The sequence below is a fragment of the Trichogramma pretiosum genome, unplaced genomic scaffold, assembly GCF_000599845.2.
Source record: "Trichogramma pretiosum strain Unisexual culture from Peru unplaced genomic scaffold, Tpre_2.0 scaffold95, whole genome shotgun sequence".
Taxonomy (NCBI): Eukaryota; Metazoa; Arthropoda; class Insecta; order Hymenoptera; family Trichogrammatidae; genus Trichogramma; species Trichogramma pretiosum.
In genome coordinates, this window is record NW_019641618.1 from 422,277 (window position 1) to 438,687 (window position 16,411).

Genomic DNA, 16,411 nt, shown 5'->3' on the forward strand with positions numbered 1-16,411 from the left:
GAGTTCATCGCAGTCAGTTAGACCATTTTTCCACTCTGTGTAAGACGGAAAAAAAATGTGTGGCAGTCTAGCGCAAAGTAAAAAAAAAAGATTGTTCTATCTTTGATGAAATGTACGTTCATTACGGAACAGGATTCATCATCATCCGAACAGGAAAAAAAGTCAAAAATTTTTTATCGGACTGTGGAACGCGAGATGGTTTAATCAACGCGCTCCTAATGAAAAACTTCACTGTCAATTTGAGCGCGGACCACGTGTGTGCCTTTTGATGAATTTCGCGAAATTCTCAAAAGTCGTGTTAAAACTTTAGCTGTTCGTCTACGAATAAGTAGCATTTTAATTTCTATTCATTGTATCTCTCATAGTTCTGTTTATTTGCAGCTTTAATTTATAAACTTGAAAAAAGTGATAATTCGTAATAAGATTTCTACATTGAATTATGCGATTAGTTTTCTAGAAAACACAACGTTTTATCAAGTCAATAACTCAGTACTCGCAGAATTATCCTAAAGCTTAACAGGGCATGAAATTTTTAGTTCAAGATTTTTTCACGATTATAGCTATAATTGAAAGTAAATAATTAAATTGGCAAACAAGTGTAATAACTGCACCGTGGCTATTAATATTTTAATTTTAATCACGAGCTATGCACCTGCATTGGTGAATTCTTCTTGTTATATACGAGCTTTTCTCGTCTGAACTATAGAGGCGCGCGTGATTCGCGCGGGTATACAATGCACACGTAGCTATAAATTATAAGCTCAAACGAAAAAAAGAAACTATAAATGAAAAACTTTAGGCGTGAAGAATAATGTAATTTTTTATATAGGTGCATGCATACATGAGAAATCGACTTTTATATACATTCTTGACTCGGAGAAAATAAATGGCGACCGAGGGAGAGAGAGAGAAAAAGAGAGAGGGTTGAAAATGAATCGCGTGCGAGCAGATGTTAAATGACTCTACGCTCGCGCGAAAAACGTGTGAAGGACAATAGGTGAGAGATTGGCGCGCGAAAGACAGAGAAAGAAAATGTTACTTTATTCCAGCGCACGGCTATTAGGTAATATTCCTCCCCGATGTGTACTGCTGTTAGCGAGGTCTCGAATGTGCGGCGAGATCGCGCCTTGATGCAAGAAAACGGGTCAGACGAGCTCGATGCATTTTCAAGAATAATGTTACACCTGCAGGTATAATTTTTTTTTCTTTTCGTTTTTTTTTTTTTTTTATTCAAATGAACCCTCGGCGCGCATGACCTATAACTTCGTCGAGAGGCCCCTGAAGAAGCTACAAAAATACAGGCGCGTGAGCCAAGTAGCGATATAGCCTATTTTGAATTTAGGTAGTACTTGTTTTGTTTAAAATATTCGAACGCGCCGCGATGAAAGGAAAAAAGAGTCATTTCAGTCCCGGATTTTCGCGATTCGCAATTTGAAAAGACTGATTTTTCTCTATCTCGCTCACTTCAATGGCAAAGTAAATACGGAATCGTAGGATTTTTTTTCCTTCGTTTGTGCGCAAAAACGTACTGTAGCTTTTTTTTCGCGCGCTACGAAAAAGGAGATACTTCAAAAAGCTAACTTTTGAACATTTTTGGTGGAAAAAAAGAGAGAATCGGCACGTACGAGTATAGAACACGGTATAGAAGGTAAGAATGATTAGAAAGGAGGTAAAACCAAAAGAAGCTTGTGTGTGTATGTGTGTGTGTGGCGCAGCGGCGACGGCCACAGTATAGCAGCAGCAGGATACAAGCTTGACGGCTCGACACGGACGTTTTATTATACGTATCGACATTTGGATATATACACGCGTGCTATACAGGTATACGTATAAACGTGTGTGCGACGGGTCTCGGCACAGGAACGCGAATAATAAAACGTCGGAGAATCGGGGGGAAATATGAATGAAAAGCTATCCGCAGAGCCGCCCGAGACCATTGTCGGCACAATTACGCGACGTACGACGACGACGACGACGACGACGACGACGCAGCACACACGTCGTTTATCCTGTAGGCCATATATAAATCATTGTTAACGTAGATAATACCGCAGTCATTCAAACTTTCAGCCTAAGACTTCCATTGTGCGATTATATATATAGTTTTCGCTCGGTGTTATTGCAAGGGGGAGAGAGAGATAGTAGCTAGTTACGCGTCTGATTATTTTCTTCTATTCTTCTTTCTCGTCCCGATGGCTTTTACCGTTACGCATAACTTAAAATAAGCACGCGGCGCTTACGAGAGAGTCTGTCGACGAGATCGAAGAAAAATAATTCTTATGTGCTTCTTGGCCTACGTCGTAGCGATTGGTTTTTGATTTGTATTTTTAAGAAATCTCTATCTCTCTTCTTTGCGAGCGAATTACTTCACGATTGAAAAAATCTCGACAAGTCGGAGCGTTTGTTTTCCCAAATAGTTTAAATTTGGGTGCAAACTCCGAAGTCTCGAAAATGGGTTTTTGCACACACAATCCGTCTAAATTTAATACAAGCGGTGGTTTATGTAGTATTTTTGTAAAGCCGTGCACGAGCCCTAAAATAAAGTACACCGAGAAAAAGAGAGAGGTGAAAAAAGAGATATAGGCACTTCAGAGGCAGCCGGTGAAACATTTTCGAGTATTTTTAAGTAATAATAGTTATTACGCTTTTACATTAAATTTAGCCTACTCATTGCTTTAATAAAAGAAAAAAGGAATGCAAATTTAAGTACTGCAAGCACAAAGGGAAAGAGAGAGAGAGAGAGGTAATTTTACATCGATTTTAAGGGATCCTGCAGGAGAGAGAGAAGCAAACAAACGTAATATCTAAATACTGCCTCGCTCTCTTTCTCTCCTTCAACAATGCCAAGAGAGTTTTATCGATAAAACTTGCCCTCACCAAACTAATCTCTCTATAGATATATATATTCGTGTGCAAGCTCGCTACTGAAGAGGGAATATTCATTCGCGGCGCAAGCTCTTTCGCTGTACACCGCAAGGCTCGTATGATACTCGCACACAAACGCAGAAGCACACGGACACGGTCGGATATTATTTATCGTTGAGAAGAAAACAAGAATAAAATGAGAAAGAGAGCTCGCGTCAGTTGGCCAAAACATAAAACGTATCCAGATATATTTTCGTGCTTCGATGTTAAACGTGCAAGTAGAGTAGCAGCAGCACCGACAACGACGACGACGACGATGACGACGATGAAGTAAAGGCACGAGCGTACATAAAGCAGCAGCATAGAGTAGAGGCGAGAGGGATCAACGTGGGCGCATCACGTAGAATCACGAGCCGCGCAGAATCATCATAACCGCACCAACAGCACCGATACTATACACACTGCAGGCAGTAGCAGTAGCAGCAGCAGCAGCAGCACACCCTCCACTCTCATCTCTCTCTCTCTCTCTCTCTGCGTTTCGCGGCGCAGAGCAAAGTCCCTCTCTCACTCTCTCTCTCTATCTCTCTCCGATTATATAGCCTCTTTCTCTCGCTCTCTCGCTCACTCACTCGCTCACTCTCTCAGCAGAACTCTCACCGATAGTCGCGCATAATTTGCGCGACGAGTAAGGAAGAATATAAAAGCGTAAAGTTCAACTTACGATCTGCGACTAGCGGCTCTCGAGCAGGTGTGTGCGTACGTGCGCTCGCGTGTACGTATGTGTGCGTGATACGTCGTCTTCTCTTTCCTTGTACTTTTTTTTCTTTTCCTCCCCAGAGCAGAGAGCAAGATGCAGCAAAAAGACGACGACTACGGCGATAGCGCAGGCCAATACAAAGCGAGCTCTATCAGCTCAGTAACATCCTCTCGATGCAATGGCGTATGTGTGTGTGTGTGTGTGTGTGCCCGTGTGTGCCGATGCTGCTGTGATGCTGCTACGGCTGCTGTTGCTGCTCTAATCGAATCCAAAAAGGACCAATCGATCGCAATTTTTTCTTCTCCTTTTCTGTTGCTGCTGCTGCTGCTGCTGCTGCTGCTGCTGTTGCTTTTCGTTGCAGTCGCTGCAACGAAGACGCAACGACGCAACGAAGCTACAGTTGTATCAGCTAATTATTCTTTTTTTTTTCTTTCAACACTTACTCTCGTCGCACCAAAAATTCGACGAACAAATTGATCGCGATTCAAACGCGTGCACGCATGACTCAGTGCGTATTTGAATTATTTTATAGCAAAACTTAGGTGTGATCGTCTCTTTGCGGTATCAACACTTTTTTGTATTTTTTTGTTGACGTTTTAGCACCACACTATTGGGTAGAGTAATTTTTATTTTAGATTATATATTGTATGAATATACATACGCTTCCACATGTGTATACGCATAAATATATGCATGTGCGTGAGTGTGTGTGTGTGTATTCGTGTGTGTACGAACGAGGAGGGATGACACGCGAGACGAGCAGCAGTCGCTGCTGCTGCTGTACGAGTGTCAAAAAAAGTTAGCGGAAGGAATGTAGGCCGGCTTACCGTTCAGGCCGCACTGACTACTACACTAGATTCGCACTGGCTTTTTAGCTGCTGCTGCTGCTGCTGCTGTTGCTGCGGCTACTACTGCTGCTGCTGGTTCTGCTGCAGCAAGAGCAACTTTTGCGGGGACTGCGCATGTATCTGCTGAGAGGGAGAGAGAGAAGTTCCCCGCGTCCGACAGAGAGAGCTTGCGATCAGATATGTACCCCCACTACTGCTACTGCTGCTATACTCCGCGACCAACAAACACCGCGCGCGATCCGTTAGGTGAGCTTTCGCCCTTTGCGCGCTTCCACCTCGACTCGGCTCTTTCTATTGCCTCGACTCTTTCTATTGCCGTTGTGCGTATGTGTGTGTAGCACTTTTATTCCATCATCGAAGCTCGGATTTGATGATGACTGTTGATGCCAATGAAAAGGAGAAAATAACCGATAGAAAAAAAAGATTCACCAGAACTTTTCGCGCTAGCGGATGATTATTTATTACGCGCGCGCATATTCGAACGTCAGTGCAGCGCTGCCACATGACCCGTGATTTTAATGGCTTTTTATGTATTTATTTTTTCATTCCTTTATTTCAGCTTTAGCCAATTTTTATTCGTACATCGACGATAAGGGCCGTCACGCGCGAGCTTGTTTCTCCGCTTGTGTACATACTAAAACATGTTCAGTATACGCCCCGTCAGACAAGTCCTTACATTGCGAGATAAACTTCGGCCTGCAATGTACGTATCGAATATTCGAAACTTCGCTGCAGCTTTGCTGTACTATATTCTTTAATAAGCAAGCTTTGCAATCCGGTGACCTTAAACACAATTCGGTGAGCCAACTGCAAACGTTGCTCGGTCATGAATTCAATGACAGATGTTAATTTAACATTTATGCTTCTGATTATTTGACGTTAAAGAGCACTTAACCATTTCACGTTAAAGAAAATCTTCATAAAATGTATAGCAATCACAATGGATGATGCTGAGATAGTTATATTCAATTTTAATTAAAGTACTAAAAAGCAGAGGATATTGCTGACAATAGAACCTCTGCCCTATTCGTCCTGCGAGTGTTGACTTCGAATCAAGACCCCATATCACTGTGGGAATACACGGCGTTGAAAAATGCGTATAGCAGTTACATTCGACATTAGCTTTCGACTTTTCATAATATCATAGATCATCATAAATCAAGAAAATTCTTAAGTTATATTATTTATAAGATTAAGCATTTTACGCAACTTTACATTGTATTTCTCTACTTTCTGTCTCATGGTCCAGTCAAATAAATTTCTTCTTTCCTGTGAGTGATTCTTTCCTCCGAGTCGCGAAACCTTCTGACCTTTCACTGGAGCATAAATTTTGAAATCATGATTGGAAAGCCGCAAAATTATTTCTTGTTTTTCTATCGCCTCAGTTTGGTTCATTCAAAAAAAAAAAAAAATTGAAGCACAAAGAGTAACACACCGGCCGCAGAGCGAAGTAACATCTGAAAATATTAATGTTGACTAGCAGCAGCTGACGTCAATTAAAAATCTTGAAGTATATTACGTTTGCATACACCATTTCTCACTTCGCCCGTGTACTCGAACGAAGTCCGTTTTATGAGTGTAATGCTATTTGTTCATTTCATTAGTGCGTGTGTACACAAGGCAAACATATCAAGAGAAGGTCAAATTCTAGTTTGGACGTAATAAATTGTAAATGATCTTGGTAATTATAGTACTATCAAATATAACTCATATTAGCTTGCGCAGTGTTGCGTCGATACGTAATGAATAAAAATTATTTACTAACCATCGAAATAATATCGAAGTGAAAGTTCATCATTATTGTAGAACCTCCAAAAATGATAAAATAAACAATAGACTGTTAATAAATTCTTTGCCAAAAGTCTTTGATCTTATTATTTTTCGGACAACGATATGAATCCGCAGGTGGACTTTCACGCATAGGAAACACTTAGTCTAAATTCACGTCTTGCCTCGGACCTTTCTACATCTTTATGCTAGTCAAATTACGATTGCAAGTGGCTGCTGGCGACAAAAGCTGGCTCAGTTTATAACTTCTCTCGTTTTTTCCTTCTTCTCTTAACTTTTTCCTCGCTGCATGTTTTATTTTCTCACTTTATAGTCCCATACGTACGAAACCTCTCGTAACCTACACATTTCTCTTACGGTGGCAAAAACTGCTTTAAACCTCCACGAAATTAGGAAACTTAAAATCTTTTAATATCGATTTTTCATTATTATTAAACATTCAACTTGAAACACAATGCAGTAGTAAAGCTAATAAAACCATTTATGCTAAAAAATTGTAGAACATAAATTGTAATTTTTTTATTTATTAATAAGATTATACGAAAAAACCGACCAAGAATTTTGAGCAACATTAATAGTAGGATGAAGCTTTAGATAAATTTAAAGAGTCTTAATATTAATCGTGGGCGACTTACTTTGAAACATGAGGGAGTTTGTACAAGAATATTTGATTCCAACGTACAGGAAAAAGCAGACCGCACGAACAGTGGCGTCTGTTACGCACAAGCGAAACGGATGTTCACCGCGTGCCTGGCCAAGTCACGGATTGTATACGTAAAGCGTATCAAAAAGGTAATTAATAAAAAACAGCGATTGCCAGCACACGAACGCCACCGCAATTTTACGAAATTTAGCATACAGCGCCAGTTTTTCTATGAGATTGTGAATGATATATATTTGTCAGAAAAAAGTTATCGATTGGTTTAAATTAAAAAAAAACCATCTACACTTATCAATATCAAAATAAATCCAAACTTGAATTTTGGATAAAATAACAAGTGTTGGTAATCATGAAATGCTGTTAATGACGGTCGATAATGTAGTTTCCTAATTACCGATCGGATGAATATGCTGAATAAAATTTTATCGATGAATGATGTAGGACTTTGAATGAATTGATAACTACCAAAATGACAAAATTAAATTATAAGATAAAATAATTTTTTATTAATAATTCATTTTTAATTTATTCGTATAAATCATACCTAGAAACAAAAAAAAATTACTCATTATAATCATCCATCATTACGAATAAAATTACCGAGAAAAAAATCTTACTCATGATTTCGTTACTTCGTAAGTAATTTTCTGTGAATTAATAATCATGTCATCACATACATTTTTTTACGATTAATGCTTTACCTCTAAATGGATAAATAATTAAATGATTCAAAAGAAAGAGGAACTGACTGTATAAGAATAGAGAGGTATTTTTTTATTGATTATAATTTTATAATAGTCGAAAAAAAAACAGCGCGATTTAATAGGGGTCGATTCTGTCAATTAAAATCTTGAATCTAAATACTCTATGTATACATTCATTTTTATAACAAAATAGGAAAATCATAAAATTTGTATGTTTGTCGATCATGCAGCGCGTTTCAAGTGCAATGAAACGTCATGCATTTATCAAAATGAATCAAATAGCTCGCACAATATACATTTTGTACATATTTACATCGAATATATGCGGGCGTCAGGTCGCTCAAATGTTATTTGTTCAAATGCTTCGTGCGAGTGTCGCGGCAGCAGTAAAAACAAGTTGACTAATGTCTCCCCCCCGAATGAATTTTCTTAATTTCACGATTTCTGAAAAGTACCTCGAGTCACCTTAATGCGTTTACCCTGTGTACGAGCGAGCGAATGCACGTATATTTGAGGTACAGAAACGCGCATCGAGCACGCGATTCGTGAAAGCGGCAAGCGAATATTTCTCGGTAAAGAGGAATCGCTCGTTGCGGGCCGCGCAGCAGAGGAAAAAGGACATGAAACGAGCCAAATGAGCGAGCGAGTTGCCGGCAGGTAAATCGTACATAGATATTTGCCTCTTTTCCTTTGAATTGTAAATTCATGTATATCCGCGCTTGTATACAGCATGTACACTTACCCTCCATCGAGCAAAAATAACATCAAAAACGACCAAAGATAGTCGGAGCAAATGACTCAAGATATTGAAGGTGGTTACTTGACAACCAAAAAGTCACATGCACTATAAAAGTTATGAAGTAAGACCAGAAGCACTAACGTGTAAAGTACGTAGGACATAACTATATGGTAGACGTACTCTTCATTAATTATGGACAAATAATCAGAAAATTGACATGTTTTAAAAAGTCTTACCATTAATTGGCTGGTTTTTGGCAATACAATTATGATACAAATATTAAGAGAAATTTAATGATCTGAAAATAATTGTTTCAAAAAATTTAAACCAGCTTTAATACGTACCGTTACTACTAGTTTTAATACTATATATCAATTTGAGTCTTTGGCACTAGATGGCGAGTGATTCGAATCCCTGAAAATCTGCAAGTGGTCTTTGGTCAAGTATATATAAGCATATTTTACTATTGTAATGCAACACCGTTATGCACTGAATTGATTTGAGTTTAAAAATATATTTCTCATTTGGGTGAATGTTTGTCTACATATTGCACTATTCTGTTTAAGAACATTTCGCGCCTGAATGCATGGCATCCTATTCATAAATTTGGTGTAGTGTTAACGATATTCCTCATAACTGCCCTTATAAAAATTTCCAATAGGATCCCGCGAAATTCCTATTGGAATCCTATAGGGCTCCTGTAGGAATTTCACGAGATCCTATAGGAAATTTTTATAAGGGTGCGCTTGACTAGTCGCCGGTGAAGGGCGAAAGTATAGAAGCATATCACAAACTCAGCATCTTCTCGCTACTATACGAGTAGTGCGTGCAGTCCACTGGTGATAAGATACATTACTACAGTAAACAAATGTTTGGTATAATAATATCCGTATAAGAGTATCTATAGCTCTCTGCGTTAAGTCGCTATTCGAGGCATATAACCTCGAATATTTTCTTATTGTGTACTGTGGAAGTCATAGTAATTGCATAAATTCGAGTGCTATGGAAAGCAGAGGTGACACAATTAGGTATGACGTTTTTTTTACATGTGCCATTATATTTGTTGAAACTTGATCAATATCAAACTTAACTATTCTTCAGGGTGAAGGAAGAGCCGAGCGTTACCTGGTCTAACGTAGACGACGATTATAATTTAGATTCGGTGAACTCTTGGGAAGCAAAAAACTTTGACAGATTCTCGTTTTCTGAATTATCAGTAAGTTTAATGATCTAATTATTTTCTGCATTTCAAATTTTCGAAAATATTGCACAATTTTAATTTCAGGAAAATTACAGAAATGAGGTTATAGCATTGTCGAAAAAGTTAAATGAAAAAATATCCATAGAATTTGAGTGCAAGAATGTTAAACTTGAACTGAAAAATCAGTCGACAGCTATCTGTAAAACTGAGCATCAAAGGGTGAAAATAGAAAACGAAAATCAGACAAATGATTTGAATGAAAAAAAGCTAGTAATTTTGATAAGAAAAGAATTTAATTACGATAAAAATTGTCAATTCCAAGTAAATCCTCGATGTGAAATTGACGAAGGTAAGGATGTTAAAATATTTAGAAAAAACACTCAAATCAAACTATTATATGAGTGCAAAATGCATAAAAAAGCTTATAAAGGAAGACCGAGTTTAAATACGCATATCAATTCGACACGTAATGACATTAGATTATACAAATGTGACATTTGTCATAAATCATTTGGATACCAGAACACCTTAAAATATCATTGGAATGTAGTACACGATCGCAGCAAACCCTTTAAATGCAAGATTTGTCACAAATCATTTGGAAACGACTACACCTTAAAAAACCACATAAATGCATTACATAATCGAAACAAACCCTTTGAGTGTGATATTTGCCGTACATTATTTGGATACAAAAGCGTCCTCAAAACTCACATAAGTATAATACATGATTGTTGTAAACCCTTTGAATGTGAGATATGCCACAAGTCATTTGCAAAAAAAGGTGACCTTAAAACTCATATAATGACTGTACACGATCATAGCAAACCCTTCGAATGTGATATTTGCCACATATCATTTGGACAAAAACAACACCTCAAAACTCACACAAATGCCGTACATGATCGTAGCAAACCTTTCGAGTGTGAGATTTGTCACAGATCATTTGGACAAAAAGGTTATCTCAAAACTCACTTGAATATAGTACATAATCGTAAAAAACCCTTCGAATGTGAAATTTGTCACAAATCATTTGGATATCTGAATGTACTCAAAAATCACAACAATGCAGTACATAAACGAAGAAACCACTAGGAGCGTGAGATTATTCTGGAAACATTCGGACGCAATGAAAACTTTTATAATCACATGAGTACGCCATGACATTTTAGAAAATCTGTGAGTTATATATTCTTTTATTATGTGAAAAATAATAAAATATTCTAAACTGTTATTTAATTTTTTATTACTTTAAAAAACCGTTGATTCACCTTTAATACATAAACTAAAATATGAACTATGTTTCGTCTTTAATTCGTTCTTTAAAATATAGCTGTAAAATTCATTTTTCAACATTCCAATTATCAGTTGATCCTAGCTATTCCCTATCGGTATGCCAGTAGAAAATCCTTGCCTCGGAAGTAAAAAATATTCATTAACATCGCCTGGCAACCTCATTATTAATTTCCATAAATGCGGAAGGCTGAAAAAAACTGCTATAGTCTACAAAAAACTTTGCAAATACTTAGTGATCCTTATAACTGAAAGTTAGTATTTATGATCTTAAAAATATTAGTATATCGCTGCTTTTCAGCATAAAGAAAGATTTTCATTTTATCAGTGCCGTGCTATCCATCCTAAAAAGCATTGCTGTTAGTGCTCGGAGGTTTTTATTGATAATTAATATAATTAATATTTATTAAGATCAAATCGTCGCCCCAGCGCAAGAACCGCACAAATAAACTTAAGGGACAAGAACAACCTTATCCCTATGTTATAAGGATAGGATTAAGGCACCTTTTTGCCACTTGAGTTTATTTGTGCGGTTCTTGCGCTGGGGCGACGAAATACACTTTGACTTTTAGAGTAAGATTTGAAATTTTGACTTCTTGATTTGTAATTAAAAAATATTTATTAAACATTAAACTAAGCAAAATTTGTTGTTTTTCGTATGTTTAACGGTTTCTGCAGCTTTTGTACACCTAAAAATCAATAAAAGAATAATTTAAAGTATTCGATAAGGAATTTTTTTTCTCCTTTTCCATTGCACTTTTTAAATTTTATCATTACTATTTTTCAGTGAGATACATCTCTTTCCTCGAGCCTTTGTCGCATATTCCTTTTAAACGTTAAATTTTTTCTTTTTTCGCGTTTTCTACAGAATAACAGAGAGACACCGTGGCGTTATTGTATATGTTGCCGTACGATCACCATCGACTGCCTGTTGCGATGGGAGAACGCGCGAGCGAGACAGAGAGAGAGAGAAGGGGTCGTCTGCTATACACACACGCGCGGCACGCCGCTACGAGCGCCTTTCTGTACACCGACTCCGGTCAGTGTGTCGTTGACAACTGTGCGAGTAGCATCGTGCGACTGTTCAAACTTTCCTTCTATTCGTCCATGCCGCTGTTGATCATAACACTACGCGTACATGGCTAGTTTACACGTTCTCTCTAACATTTCGGCTTTGAATTTTCAGTGATTTATCGAAAGAATCGATCATTGGTTGAGAGTAAAAAAAGGTGACGAATTATTTATTCGTATTTGCCCGAGCGTCTTTCATACTGTGCTCCCCTGTGATAATGTGATTGAACCGATTGGTTCGCCAACATCCTTATAAATAAATAAATACCTCCATCGAGTGTGTTTAGTGATTACAAATAAAAAGTAACCCAGTGCTCAGAAATCATGGCTGCTTTGAAATTAAAGTTCGTTCGTGTGCTTCTTGTGTGTTTGATCGTGGCCGCGCCGTTCGCGAGGGCCGAGGACGATTACTGCACGAGCAATCGCTTCCAAAATGCGTTCAGCGGTCTTGGCTTCACCAAGGAGGTGGTGTCCAGCGAATACGCAAACATCGCGTCCTTCAAGGCTCTGCACTGCTGCCTGAGAGGATATCACAGCATCGAATGGTAAGCCGATCGTTCGTTTTACCGTATCAAATTTAGTTGAGAACAAAAACTCGCTGGAAATTCACGAATTCACTTGCATTTGTCACGACGTCTAGTTTTACTTCATTTCAATTCCTCTCATAAACGCGTCGTGACGTTTCTCTCGATTCGTTGAATATAAACAGTGCGAAAACAGGTATACATTCAACTTCAGAATGTAAGCACTTAAACGTCAAGAAAAAGCAACGTCCCGACAGCCCGCGCGATGCAAAACTTTCGTTAAATATTGTCATCGCTATTTAGAATCGCACCGCTATGCAGCGCGTGCGGCAAGAGAGCAAAAGCGAAAGAGATGCGCGACGCGTGTAACGTGTTTCACAGCTTTCCTCGAACGCGCACCTATAATCGCATGAACTTACCGGGAAAATGAGTCGCGCGTGTCTCGTGTCGGCTTTAATGTAATGCCGAATTTAGTGTTAAATGCTCCGTGCGAATAATTGATCGTGCGACGTACTTCGTTTGATGCGCGGATCGATTTTTTCGTGAAAAATATCAGCGGCGCGCATTAAACTTGTGCGCGCGTTTGTTTTGTTTTGTAAATAAAAATTGAACGCGTCCGAGGATTGTTGTAAAGGTTATTATTGACGATTTGGTCGGCTTTTCATTTTGTCGGAAAATACTTTACTCCTCGTACGAACTCTACTTTCAACTCTGTTGCTGGAATTAATTAATTCAATTTCCTAAATTAAGAACTCTTATTTGACCCGCCCCAGTTTTTCGGTAGCAATTTGAATTCGTGTTTCCGAATAACAGATGTAATTTTATCTTTACCGGTAAGCTTCTTTCCACAAATTAAAACACGTAACGTGTCTTATCTAGCACGATCTAACTACTATAACAAAAAGTGTCATAAACACGATCATAGTGAACCGATTATGGGTATCAGCCGAATTAACGTGGTATAAATCAAAACTCGCACGTCTCTCACGGATACATGTATGAAAAAATAGTCAACATCGACGCCGCTACAGTCACCGCAGCACAGTGACACGAGCAGCTGACTCCTTCCTCTTCCACAGAATTATTAGTCTACTTTCACTCTTGAACGTGACAAATGCACGTTGCGATGCTGTATGTCTAACGATGTGCTCAGCAGCTCAGTTCATTGACGTTATACGTCGAAATTACTCATCAACGTGTGCAGGACGCGATAATTGTTTCGTAAACTTCGATCGCCGTGTCAAACTCGGCTCTTATATTATGCACTGCGCGAAAACAGCGCATCGTCGAATCATTGTTCGGGCATCGCGCCGTAAATAATACACACATGCATATGCTGTTTAAAATCAAACTGCAAATGTCAACTATATACTTACGAGCGAGCGCGGCGCACATTTTCGGAGAACTCTGAGCTTTCAAGTTTCATTGTACTGCGCGCGCTCGCGTTATTTGTATTATTCGGTACAATAGCAAAAATGTAAAAGCCGGAAATGAAGCTAGTACGGTTAACAACGTGCCGTTGAGTTTCTCCATTTTTTTCTCCTAACTCCTTTTTTCTTCACACTAGCGTATTTTTAACGCTTTACACCGGCACGACGAGGCGCATGTGCGTGTGGCAATAATACAACTTTTTAACACTGCGTGCGCGAAACACGGGTTTTCTAACCTTAAAGCGTCAGAAAACCCTAGTTTCTCGCAAGCAGAGTTAAAAAATATCGTTTGCAACTAGTCCGCGAGGAAGTTGACTCACCCAGGAGTCTTTGCACCCTCGCTACGCTCGGGTGAAAACAACTCCTGGATGAGTCAACTGCTTCGCGCACTTGTTACAAAATATACTATTTTTTGCTATAAAATTAATGCATGTTTAATAGGACGTGTACGCGGGTCTGTATAGAGTACACGAACGTGTGACTATTAAATCAATTCGTTGAATTAAGGTATCCCAAGACTCGATTTTTTATTTATTTACTTATTTTTGTAAATTCATCGCAAAATACGAGTTTACGATTTCTCGTGGTCGTGCGCGTTCGACTGCATAACCGCAACATCGCCGCGATTTTCTCATAACTCCTGATGAAATGCTTGAAATTCTTGGAACAACATTTTTGAACGTAATAGTCATTGGCGTATGTACTCCGCGTAATGCAAATCGCATTCGTGTCGTACGTCTCGTTTTTTATCCCAAACGTAATGTTGAACTATAAGAAATCTTGAGAATCGTAATAGATGAAGTTTTTAAAATGATGCTTCTACACTGCAGTGTCGGATGTCAGATCGCCATAACATACACGAGTGAAATCAGAAAAAATTTTATATGAAATTCAGGCTCATGATAACTCGTTGTTCAAATTCGATGGTATTTCATAGCTGTTTTTATATACGGAATGTTTCTTTGATATATTAAGATTTTAATTGCTTTATGATGGTATTGTGTTGTGGCCTGTAATACTCTCATGTTATACGTAATATCCATTATACTCGTGTCACTTTCATTTTTAAGGCTTCCAATCATATTTAATAAGTGGGTAACCAGGCTCATTCGAAAAAACTCACGCTTTTCCATCGAACCAATACATAAGTCGTTAAAGTGTCCGGTAGTGCAGCATCTGCACTCAATTTACGATATCTCAAGAATATCGAATAGTTGCTTCCCTCTCGATCGCTGGACTTAATTCTGAAAGCGACGCAACTCCGGAAACCGAAGACAATGTCGCGAAACCTGGAAAAAAGGAAATTCGATCCGATCTCTTCGATGTACACGCGTCCATTACGTATTTTTGTATCATTCACATTGCGTAAATGTGTAGCAGTAAAAATGTAGTTCACGATAGCGATCAACTTGCTGGAAATGATTTTAATTTATAAACTCAGCATGAAATTGAGCTCGGTAATCGTTGAAATTTTCGCGGGAATCGATTGGCAAATAAATGTGGCCCATTGCAGATACTACGATACTTTTCAATTGAAAATACGATTCTTATGGAGGTAGCGAACGTAAAAAAAATTTTTTTTCATTTCAATATTTATTAATGTTCTTCCGTGGAAGTGCTCATAATTCATATTGTCATTCGATTTAAGCACCGTAGTACTCGAAAAGTGTGTAAATTTGCATATGATAATAGATGACTCTTTTCACACTGTTAGAGTGCACTATGATATATACTGCCATTTCTACATTATAATACACTTATATTCTTATAGCTTCTAAAAATTGTAAAAATGATATCATCCAAGAGAGTAAGTTTCGCCGGTAGAGCACCTCTGTAATCCCCATAATCCAAGTATTGAATCAACAAAAGAGCGTCTCTCACTCTCGCTCGCTCGCGCGCTTGTACTCGAAACGAAAAGAAAAACTTGTTTATACGAGCTCGGCATCTGTATATAATAGGATCTATAGAACTAGGTATATGCACGATTCGAAAAATCACAGCCAAGCTCCAAACGTGTGTAAAAGCATGAGCATCGCATATATAATATGTGTGTGTTATAGAGGAAAGGTAAAAGTCTCGTGCCTTCGACGAGCCAGGTCCGGACCAGAGCGGGCGCGCGTAGCTCACACGTCAATTTCGTGGAAAACCTCAAAGAGACCAACGAATATATACACGAGAGTTAAGTCGTTGGCGATGATGGTGGTACTGGCGGTGGTGGTGCGCATAACATATATTTTGTTATATATTATATGCGAGGACGAGAGAAATATTTTCTCTTTCGTAAGAATCAGCGTGAGGCTGGTCCAGGCCTTGCATTGCGGTATAAGGACCCTGGCCGGTGTGTGTCGGTATATTCATACAGAGGCGATCGCTCCCCTGCGTATTGACCGACGCCACCGGCGAGATGACTTTGGGGAAATCGATATTAGAGTGCGAAAAATAAACTGGCCTCGCGCGCAGCTGCACGAGACGTGCGACAACTTTCCAAGTGACAGATTTGAATATTGGTCCTTTGTAGACTTGTAGGCAC

The 16,411-nt window shown here is 38.7% G+C and overlaps 3 protein-coding genes across 4 annotated transcripts in view; 2 read left to right on the forward strand and 1 right to left on the reverse strand.

Annotated features, from left to right (window-relative positions):
- Window positions 1-4,584, reverse strand: part of LOC106654433 (acetylcholinesterase-like) — an 83,387-nt gene extending 78,803 nt beyond the window's left edge. The window contains exon 1 of one of the 2 annotated variants that reach the window (XM_014374284.2): window positions 3,587-4,584. The gene's annotated coding sequence lies outside the window, so the exon portion shown is untranslated. The remainder of the gene's footprint in view (window positions 1-3,586) is intronic. The other variant, XM_014374289.2, reaches the window with a different exon arrangement.
- A 4,626-nt stretch (window positions 4,585-9,210) lies between these two features.
- On the forward strand, window positions 9,211-11,375 carry LOC111693628 (zinc finger protein 600-like). The gene is made up of 4 exons (XM_023458772.1): window positions 9,211-9,390; window positions 9,464-9,578; window positions 9,648-10,460; window positions 11,268-11,375. The coding sequence occupies exons 1-4, from the start codon at window positions 9,365-9,367 to the stop codon at window positions 11,373-11,375; spliced, it is 1,062 nt and encodes a 353-aa protein (XP_023314540.1). The 5' UTR covers window positions 9,211-9,364.
- A 539-nt stretch (window positions 11,376-11,914) lies between these two features.
- LOC106654376 (single Ig IL-1-related receptor-like) overlaps window positions 11,915-16,411 on the forward strand; it is a 45,776-nt gene continuing 41,279 nt past the window's right edge. Inside the window, exon 1 of the mRNA XM_023458764.1 lies at window positions 11,915-12,472. Coding sequence (XP_023314532.1) covers window positions 12,252-12,472 — 221 coding nt within the window. The 5' untranslated portion in view covers window positions 11,915-12,251. The remainder of the gene's footprint in view (window positions 12,473-16,411) is intronic.

Bases quoted from the DNA above. Each gene is read 5' to 3' on its own strand.
- LOC111693628 (XM_023458772.1), top strand. From the start codon at position 9,365: ATGGAAAGCAGAGGTGACACAATTAG. The intron at 9,579-9,647 runs GTAAGTTTAATG...TTTTAATTTCAG, and splicing joins TCTCGTTTTCTGAATTATCA to GAAAATTACAGAAATGAGGT. The intron at 10,461-11,267 runs GTACATGATCGT...ATATTTATTAAG, and splicing joins TCAAAACTCACACAAATGCC to ATCAAATCGTCGCCCCAGCG.